Source organism: Sus scrofa, chromosome 10 (genome assembly GCF_000003025.6).
Source record: "Sus scrofa isolate TJ Tabasco breed Duroc chromosome 10, Sscrofa11.1, whole genome shotgun sequence".
NCBI lineage: Eukaryota > Metazoa > Chordata > Mammalia > Artiodactyla > Suidae > Sus > Sus scrofa.
The window spans coordinates 32,160,577-32,171,231 of NC_010452.4; the positions used below are offsets into that span (position 1 = coordinate 32,160,577).

The 10,655-nt window shown below is 50.9% G+C and overlaps 1 protein-coding gene across 1 annotated transcript; it reads left to right on the plus strand.

The window, feature by feature from the left end:
* Positions 191-2,964, plus strand: SIGMAR1 (sigma non-opioid intracellular receptor 1). Its single transcript, XM_003130653.4, has 4 exons — positions 191-529; positions 675-875; positions 1,010-1,102; positions 1,889-2,964. Exons 1-4 carry the CDS (start codon positions 379-381, stop codon positions 2,113-2,115), a joined length of 672 nt encoding a protein of 223 aa, XP_003130701.1. The 5' UTR covers positions 191-378; the 3' UTR covers positions 2,116-2,964.

Below are 10,655 nucleotides of genomic sequence, written 5' to 3' on the forward strand. Positions count from 1 at the left end.
TGAGCTCCGGCAGGACAGTCCATTCTGAGCCTCACTACCTTCCCGCTACCCGCGAGCAGGACTGCACTAGAAGAGACTCAGACTAGAGCACCCAATACCCGCAGCTGGAAAGGCTTGACCCCGCCCCCTCGCCTGATGCGCGCGGCGTCGCCCGGCCTCTCGGCGCTCCCGGCTCCCCGCTCCTGCCGATCTAATGGTTCAACCCGGGAGGCGGTGCCCCGGTGCTCCAACAGTTCCGATTGGCCAGGATGAGCCGTACCACGGCCGTGGCGGGGGAACGGGTCGTGGACCCTGAGCCGCAGACCCGGAGGCAGTGAGGGTCACAGCCTCAGGCCCCAGGTTCCTTTTGCGCTGCGCTGTGCCAGGCCCCTCGCGAGAATGCAGTGGCCCGTGGGCCGGCGGTGGGCATGGGCCGCACTGCTGCTGGCGGCCGCAGCTGTGCTGGCCCAGGTGGTCTGGATCTGGCTGGGCACTCAGAGTTTCATCTTCGAGCACGAAGAGATCGCGCTGTTGGCGCGGCAGTATGCTGGTGAGCGGGCGGGTGAGCGGGTGAGTGAACGGGAGGAGGGAAGCGGGCTAGGGAGGGCCGGACCGAGCTAGAGGTTCCGGGGGCACCATTCCCCAGTTGGAGACCGGTGCTGGCCCAGACTTTGTTACTCTTCTGTCCCCGCCAGGGCTGGACCACGAGCTGGCCTTTTCTCGGCTGATCGTGGAGCTGCGGCGGCTGCACCCAGGCCACGTGCTGCCCGATGAGGAACTGCAGTGGGTGTTCGTGAACGCGGGAGGCTGGATGGGCGCCATGTGCCTTCTGCACGCCTCGCTGTCCGAGTATGTGCTGCTCTTCGGCACCGCCCTGGGCTCTGGCGGCCACTCGGGTCAGTGCTGGAGGCGGGCGGGTCTGGGAGGCTGAAGCTGTCCAAAGGCCCATGCCCTCCTTTTCTGGTGTTTGGCCAGGCCATGGGATGGTTCCGATACCCTGATACGCGGTGTCCATTTGATTGTCCCACAGGGCGCTATTGGGCTGAGATCTCAGATACCATCATCTCTGGCACCTTCCACCAGTGGAGAGAGGGCACTACCAAAAGTGAGGTCTTCTACCCAGGTGGGTAGGGTGGCTCTGCCAGAGAGGTGGGTCTCTTCATTCTGGGTTGCCTGTAGTTGGGGGAAAGAGCCATAGCCTGGAAAAGGAGTGCGTTAAGGGGGCCCTCCTCCTGTTCCTTGACCCCCTACATGAGCCACAGGTGGTTGGCTGAGGGTCACTGAGCCCCTGTTGCTTTCCTCTATCAAAAGGAAACAAAAGAGCTTCCTATTAACTAGGTCTGATTTTTATCTTCTAAGACACTCTTTTCCTCATGGAGTATTCCAGCAGTTGCTGGGGAGACAGGTAATTAGAACTGCTCTCCTGCCCCCAAAGAGAGACAGACAGTTGTCTTCCTTTTTTTGTATAATGAAACGTTGGGACTTCTAAGTAACTTTAAGGTTGAAGATTACAAGCATGGCAGGCATTGTAACCAAACAGCTGTATTTCTCAGAAAGCCTGGCAAGTCTTGAATTTACCTCTCCCTGTCCAACAGGCCCAGCCCAAGTTTAGTTAAACTTCGGCTTGACCTGTGTGAGACTTCCATGACTCCCAGACAATAGCCCAGGGCCAGGTGAGGCTTTGCCCAAGAGAGGACATGAGCCAGGTGATGCCAAGGAAGAGAGCTTAGTCGTGGCCATCTTGGCCTTTTAACCCTCCAGATAGGCAACCAGGCTGGTGAGGTTAGGCTTTTCCTCTCCTGAAGCTCCCTCTCCATTCCCTACCTCTAGACGGCCCACAGGCCAGGGAGGTGGCAACAGTGGAAGGGCAGGGCCAGGGTCCTCATGTGGGTGCTCCCTGTGCCCCCAGGGGAGACAGTGGTGCACGGGCCTGGCGAGGCAACGGCTGTGGAGTGGGGGCCAAACACATGGATGGTGGAGTACGGCCGGGGTGTCATCCCATCTACCCTGGCCTTCGCGCTGGCTGACACCATCTTCAGCACCCAGGACTTCCTCACCCTCTTCTACACCCTCCGAGCCTATGCCCGGGGCCTCCGGCTTGAACTTACCACCTACCTCTTCGGCCAGGACCCCTGACCAGCCAGGCCTGAAGGAGGACCTGTGGATGGACAGGAGCGGGCAGGCCCGCACACATCCACTTGCCAGAGCCCATGTGGAAAGACAGGGACACACAACACACAGATACAGAGTTCCTGGTGTACAAGCAGGGCCACACACATGCTTTATACAACCATAGAGACTCATGGGAACATACGGGACACACAGACACTGACTGCTGTGGATATGGCAGCATCACGCATTCGCACCCATCCAGAGAGGGAGCCCCACGTATACCCAGGGGGCCAGTCATGTTTCAGTGTACACCCACAGGCTCAACTCACTAACTCAGGCCTTTCCAGAGCTTCTCTGCCCCTAGTCAGGGCTCTGGAGTTAGGGATGGGGTGGCAGTCACAAACTGCCTGGGTCTGACCCTTCAACCCAGCAGCAGCTTGGGGTGGGTGGGATGAGGGAGAAGAGGAGCTGCCTTTGGAGGCTCCCTTCACCTGCAGCCATGACGCCCTTCCCCTTCATCTCCTTGTCCTCACCATATGCCTTACCCTAGTCTATTCCCCTGCTATGCAAGTCCCCTTGTGCCTGTCCCCCACCCTCCGAACCAAGTTATCTGGAAACCAGAATAATGCAGAAATTGCTGAGGTCGTACTTCCCCCCAGAGTATGATGGGGATGGGGAGGCTGGCCTCAGCGCAGGGCCCACTGGGAGAGGACCTGGATAGGTGGGCCCAGGTCCAAGGGGCCGTGGCTGGTCTAGAGAAAGCCTTGTCTGCCCACACACACAGACCCCCATCGCAGTTTCCAGACACTGCCCTTGCTACATTCTCTGTCCATCTGTCTGTCTCTGTTAATAAAGACCTGTTGAACAGTTTCATTTTTTCGTGTGTCTGAGCAGCAGGTAAAGAAGCTCTTAACTCTTGGGGGCCTCAGAAAGGCCTCTCCCTTGCTGCATATGATTCAGTTTATGACAGACTTTTTCCCTATATACTTTAGTGTTTCCAGAAATCACCTAGCAGGCTCGTTGATGCTGCAAATGATTGTCCCCATCAGTTCTGAGTTGAGGCCTCAAGATTAGCAGGTTTAGTAAGATTCTCTACACCAGGTTTGATTTAAGAAATTTAGGGCGGGAGGTCCCATCGTGGCTCAGCGGAAACAGATCTGACTAGTATCCATGAGGACACAGGTGCAGTCCCTGCCCTTGCTCAGGGGGCTAAAGATCTCGTGTTGCCGTGAGCTGTGATGTAGGTTGCAGACAAGGCTCAGATCTGGTGTGCTGTGGTGTAGGCCAGTGGCTACAGCTCTAATTCAACTCCTAGCCTGGGAACCTCCATATGCCGCAGGTGTGGCCCTTAAAAAAAAAGAAATTTAGGTCTGGGTGAGGTGGTGCACATCTTGGTCTTGCCTTTGCCTCTGCCAGTAGTGTTCTGGAAGCAGTCCTGGGCATCCACGCCCTGGATGACCACGGGGTGGCAGTGTGCAACCACTTTTGAGCTGAAAGGCATACTCATTCTCCATCTGCTTTTTTTCTGGGTTTCCAGACTATCATCTACCTCCACCCAAGGCAGGAGTTTCCTGCCTTTTCTAGGACCCTTTCACTTCTGTGGGGGCTCCCAGGTATGTGGAGCAGACACACTCTCTGGTGGTGTCTGAGGTAGTGGGTGCTGGGACTAGGGTGAGGCAAGAGGGGTGCCAAAGTTGCAGACTCCCAGGGACCCTGCACTGCCTCACCCTCCTGACCCTCCTCTGAGGTTGAGCAAGGCCTCTCACTTCTTAGGACTTCCGGTGTATTAAAAACGGAAGGAACATAGTTATAGAGAATGTCTACTCTGGGAGTTGCTGTCATGGCTCAGTGGTAACGAATCTAACTAGTATCCATGAGGACACAGGTTCAATCCCTGGCCTCGCTCAGTGAGTTAAGGATCCAGCGTTGCCGTGTGAGCTGTGGTGTAAGTCACAGACACAGCTTGGATCTGGCGAGGCTGTGGCTGTGGCGTAGGCTGGCAAATGTAGCTCCAATTCAAACCCTCTATGCCACAGGTGTGGCTCTAAAACGACAAAAAAAAGAAAAAGAAAAAGAATGTCTATTCTAAAAATGTGATATTCTAATAAGCAAAAATACAAAAGGCTACATGTATAACCACCTGGAAACAACATCAGTCTAAGTTTGTGGCTCAGAATGAATGTGAGGCCCAGGCAAGATGGCTGAGCTGACCCCACCACCACCACGTTGTCCATGACGGGTCCTAACTGGGGTCTCTCCATTGATCACATGATCACACGTTGCATAGTCAAGCCTCGGGATATCACCCACCCTTTAACCCAGCTTTTCCTCTGAGCCCAGAGCCCACCTCTGTTAGGGATGCCCAGCTCCCTTTGTCCTTCCTCCCTTTCAAACAGGACTAGTCTCCCAGACCCTTCCTCATCTCGCTAGCTAGGTCGAGTGGTTATTTCTTCTCACTTCGATATGACACAATTAATTACTCCTAAAACACTCGGCTTGCAAGACACTACTCTTCCTTCACTGACTCCTCTGCTAGATTTCTTTTTTTCTTCTTTTTTGGTCATTCCTGCAGCATGCGGAAGTTCCCAGGCCAGGGTGAAAACCCAGGCCACAGCAGAGACCTGAGCCACTGCATTGACGATACTGGATCCTTAACCTGCTAAGCTAAGAGAGCTCCCTCTTTGGTCATTCTTACCTCGTCAACCTAACTTCCCATGCCTATGCTGTTCTGAGGTGATTGCAACAATTTTTTAAAGTTTTATTGAAACATAGTTGATTTATGGGAGTTCCCGTCATGGCACAGTGGTTAACAAATTTGACTAGGAGCCAAGAAGTTGCAGGTTCGATCCCTGGTCTTGCTCAGTGGGTTAAGGATCTGGCATTGCCGTGAGCTGTGGTGTAGGTCACAGACGTGGCTCGCAGACGTGGCTCGGATCCCGAGTTGCTGTGGCTCTGGTGTAGGCCGGTGGCTACAGCTCTGATTAGACCCCTAGCCTGGGAACCTCCATGTGCTGTGGGAGCAGCCCTCAAAAAGGCAAAAAAAAGACCAAAAAAAAATAATAATAAAAGAAATATAGTTGATTTACAATGTTGCAATGTTGTAATAATTTCTGCTATACAACAAAGTGATTCAGTTATACATGTACACACATCTATTCTTTTTCAGATGCTTTTTTCATATAGATCATCACAGAATACTAGGTAGAGTTCCCTGGTATTCTGCTCTGCTGTACAGCAGGTCCCTGTGGGCCAGTCATTCCGTATATCACAGTGTGCATATGCCGATTCCAAACCTCCAATCCATCCTTCCCCCTCCCCACCTGTCCCCTTTGGTACCTATAAGTTTCTTTTATACCAGTTTTATTGAGATATAATTGACATATAAGTTTCTATTAGTTTAAGGTATACAATATAATGATCTGATAAGTGTCCGTATTCTGAAATGATTACCACAAGTTTAGTTAACATCCATTACCTCACACAGTTACATTTTTTTTTTTCTTTTGGCCTCACCCCAGGCATGTGGAATTTCCCAGACCAGGGATCAGACCTATGCCACATCAGTAACACCAGATCCTTAACCTGCTAGGCCACCAAAGAACTCCTAGGTTAGCCTTTTTTTTTTTTTTTTTTTTTTTAGATTCCACATGTAAATGAGAACATAATAGCATTTGTCTTTATCTGATTATTTCACTTATCGTTCTGCCCTCAAGGATGAATGAATAAAGAAAATCTTACACAGAAATATGCTTACACTCACGGAATGGAATATTATTCAACCATAGAAAAGAAGGAAATCTTGCCATTTACAACAACATGGCTGGATCTTGAGGACCAACTGTTTGTCTTTTTATTTTAATTTATTTTTTTGTCTTTTTGCTATTTCTTGGGCCGCTCCCGAGGCATATGGAGGTTCCCAGGCTAGGGGTCCAATCGGAGCTGTAGCCACCAGCCTACGCCAGAGCCACAGCAACGCAGGATCCGAGCCGCGTCTGCAACCTACACCACAGCTCACGGCAACGCCGGATCGTTAACCCAATGAGCAAGGCCAGGGACCGAACCCGCAACCTCATAGTTCCTAGTCGGATTCGTTAACCACTGCGCCACAACGGGAACTCCCTGTCTTGATTCCTAATTTTTTTTTTAGAGGTGTTTAATTGTGCCTTTTCTTTCTTTTCTTTCTTTCTTTTTTTTTTTTTTTTTTTTTTTTTTTTTTTTTGATCTTTTTAGGGCTGCACCTGCAGCATATGGAGGTCCCCAGGCTAGGGGTTGAATTGGAGCTATAGCCGCTGGCCTACACCACGGCCACAGCAATGCCAGATCCAAGCCTCGTCTTGAACGGCAACACCAGATCCTTAACCCACTGAGCGAGGCCAAGGATCAAACCTGCATCTTCATGGATACTAGTTGGATTCCTTTCTGCTGAGCCTTGATGGGAACTCAATGATTCCTAATTTTTTTGTCTCAACCTAAACTTCCTCTGAGGTCCAGATTCTGATATCTGACTGCTTTCATGTCCATTTGCCGTATCTACTTGACCAACTAATTGGCATTTCAAACTTTAAATGTTCAACGTAAACTGATTTCTCTCCCAGTCTTGCACTTCTTGCAGTCTTTACTGCCTTGGTTAAGGGTACCTCCACTTACCCAGCTGCCTCGGCCCAAAGGCTTGGAGTCATCTTGGATGACTCTCATTCTCTCACATTCTACATTCAAGACATGAGCAGGTCCTTTGAACATCTAACCACTTCTTTCCACCTCCACTGCTACCACCCTGGTCCAAGCCATCATCATCTCTTGCCTGGATTTCTGCCATGGCCTCCTAATTGAGCTTCATCCTGTGTGGAGTGTTCACACAACAGCTAGAACCAGACATTCACACTCTGCTCAGACAATTCCATTGGCTTCCCATCTCATTCACTGCCTTTCTCTGCCTCTGGGAACCTACTCCAAGATCCATGTTATCTCTGACCAAACATCCAACTGTTCACCTTGGCCACTATGTTCTAGCCTAGTGGCCCCCTTGCTTTTCTTCTGACACATCAAGCAAACTTCCACTTCAGGATATTATGCACCTGCTGTTCTGATTGCTGTGCTCTTCCCTGGGTATCCCCACAGCTCTTGCTCCCCTCCTTCAGTTCCTGCTCAGTGAGTCCTTACCTTAACATTTGGGTAACACAGTCCTTCTGTGTTGGTCTTAAAATACCTCCACACAATTTTTGATGCCCTTCCTTTTAAGAGGTGAAACCTAATTCCCTTCCTCTTATAGGCTGGACTTAGATACTTTTTTTCTTTTTTTTTTTAAGGGCCACGCCTGTAGCATATGGAAGTTCCCAGGTTTGGGACTGAATCAGAGCTGCAGCTGCCAGCCTCTGCTACCACCACAGCAATGCCAGATCCAAGCCGAGTCTGTGACCTACACCACAGCTCATGGCAATACCGGATCCTTAACCTACTGAATGGGGCCAGGGATCAAACCCTCATCCTCATGGATCCTCGTCGGGTTCATTACTGCTGAGCCACAACAGGAACTCCTAGTTATGTACTTTTAACAAAAAATATGATGCAGAAGTGACAGTGTGTGACTTCTAAAACTAGGCCATAAAAAGCTTTATGAATCACCCTCTGGGGGAAACCAGTTGCCATGTTGGTGGACACCCAGGCGTGAGGTCCTCTCCTATGGAGGGATCCACCTGGGGAGAATAGCCTGACAACGGCCATGTGAGCGGATCGGATCCTCCAGTCCCAGGCACATCTTCAGCTGACTGCAGCCCTAGCCAATATTTTTACTACAACCTCAAAAGAGACAGCCAGAACAACTCAGCTAAGCCACTCTCGAATTCCTGAGTCACAGCATTGTGGAAAAATAAATGTTTGTTGTTTTAAGCTGCTAAGTTTGAGTGTAATTTGTTGCACATTCGTAGGTAACTAATGCATTCTCTCTCTCTATTCCCCTCAGCACATTCTTGCTCTTCTGCATTTTACTTATTGCCATGTGACACATTATATACTCCCATTCCTGGGATTATGGCCATTATAATCAGGACTTTGTTTTATTTACTCCTGTGTCCAACAGAGCTTCACATAAAGTAGGTGCTCAGGAAGTACGTGTTGGATGAATAGAAGTCTAGTCTGTCTCTGTGAGGAATAGGATGGGGGGCGCGGGGGGAGCTATGTGTGGGTATGAGACAGCCTTTCCTCTTTACCGATGGAGAGAAAGGGAGAGAGCAAACCCAGGTTCCAGGCAGGTTATTCCTCCCCTTCTGGCCTTCCCAGTTGTGCTCTCCTGGCCCAGACCCCAAAGGTGAGTTTACTGTGCTTGATTGATTCTTTTCTTTCTTTCTTTCTTTCTTTTTTTTTTTCTATTTCTTGGGCCGCTCCCACGGCATATGGAGTTTCCCAGGCTAGGGGTCCAATTGGAGCTGTAGCCACCGGCCTACGCCAGAGCCACAGCAACGCGGGATCCGAGCCGCGTCTGCAACCTACACCACAGCTGCAACCTACACCACAGCTCACGGCAACGCCAGATCCTTAGACCCACTGAGCAAGGGCAGGGACTGAACCCACAACCTCATGGTTCCTAGTCGGATTCATTAACCACTGTGCCACGACAGGAACTCCTGATTCTTTTCTTTTTTTCTTCTTTTTTTTTAAATGCTTTTTTAGGGAGTTCCCGTCATGGCGCAGTGGTTAACGAATCCGACTAGGAACCATGAGGTTGCGGGTTCGGTCCCTGCCCTTGCTCAGTGGGTTAACGATCCGGTGTTGCCGTGAGCTGTGATGTAGGTTGCAGACGCGGCTCGGATCCTGCGTTGCTGTGGCTCTGGCATAGGCTGGTGGCTACAGCTCCGATTCGACCCCTAGCCTGGGAACCTCCATGTGCCTCGGGAGCGGCCCAAGAAATAGCAAAAAGACAAAAAAAAAAAAAAAAAAAATGCTTTTTTAGGGCCATTCCCGAGGCATGTGGAAGTTCCCAGGCTAGGGGTGGAATCAGAGCTGCAGCCGCCGGCCACAGCAACGCCAGATCCTTAATCCACTGAGCGAGGCCAGTGATGGAACCTGCATCTTCATGGATACTGGTCGAGTTTGTAACCCTCTGAGCCACAAGGGGAACTCCCTGATTCCTTCCTTTGGGGAGTGGCTGCCAGTTCTTTCCCTTCTCCACCCCTGCAAAGCAATCTCCAAATCCTCAGAAGTAGAATTTCCCCAAGACAATTCCTACCTTTCCAAGAAGGGTCTTAGCTTTGAGGATGTATGAAGAGCAAAATGCTGATGACTGTTGAATCCATGGAGTAGCAGAGGTTCATTACGCTACCTACTCTTCTTGTGTATATGTTTGAAAATTTCCATAATAGAACATAAAAAGAGCTAAAAGCAGAATTTCCTGGTGGCCTAGCAGTTAAGGTACCTCCTTTCCTTTGAGAATCCTGGAAGCTGTGTGTGGAAAGCGGAGCAAGCTAAGCGCAGGAGTTGCCTTGGAGGCGGTGACAAAGGAGGGGCCTTGACTCTGCCCCAGGAGAACCACACAAAGCCCTGGTGGCAGGGGTATTGGAAGGTAGTTGGATCACCAAGGCTTCTTGGTAGGGAGGGGTCCGACTGGCTGCCAGATCTGAAATCTGAGCGGATGGGCACTGGAGTGATCCAAGGGTGTGAGTGAGCAGAACTGAAACTCAGTGTGGCCAAGGGTGGGCCAAAAAGAACAAAGACTTGGTGCCACAGTGGGAGCTGGGCTGGGGACAAGGGTAGAGGCTGAAGACAGGAAGAGCAAAGGGATGTCATCCAGCACAAGTCCTTGTAAGAAGAGCTGGTGGGGAGTTCCTGCTGTGGCTCAGTAGAAACGAATCTCACTAGCATCCATGAGGACGAAGATTTGATCCCTGGTCTCGCTCAGTGGGTTAAGGATCCAGCGTGGCCATGAGCTGTGGTGTAGGTTGCAGATGCGGCTCGGATTCCACGTTGCTATAGCTGTGGCGTAGGCTGGTGGCTACAGCTCTGATTAGACCCCTAGCCTGGGAACCTCCATATGCCAAGGGTGTGGTCCTAAAAAGACCAAAAAAGAAGAGCTGGTGGTTCAGACCAAGGCAAGCACAGTCTGAGAGGAGCCTGGGTGGAAGAGGGTGGAGGAGAGAAGAGTCAAAAAGTCACACCTGAGTTTCTGCCTATTAGAGGAATCTTGGCCCTGAGACCAGTGTGCTTCCCTGGATATGAATAAGTTCAGGGATGCTCCTTGGTGCTGAGTTTCACGAAGCAGAGTTTCACACCCATGCCAGGCATTATTCCTACAGAGCATTGCCTTCGTGTTACCCTCAGTGCTTTTTTTTTTTTTTTTCTTTTTGCCATTTCTTGGGCCACTCCCGTGGCACATGGAGGTTCCCAGGCTAGGCGTCTAATCAGAGCTGCAGCCGCCGGCCCACGCCACAGTCACAGCAACATGGGATCCAGGCCACGTCTGCTCGAATCCCAAGTTGCTGTGGCCCTGGCATAGGCCAGTGGCTACAGCTCCGATTAGACCCCTAGCTTGGGAACCTACATATGCCAAGGGGTGCGGCCCTAGAAAAGACCAA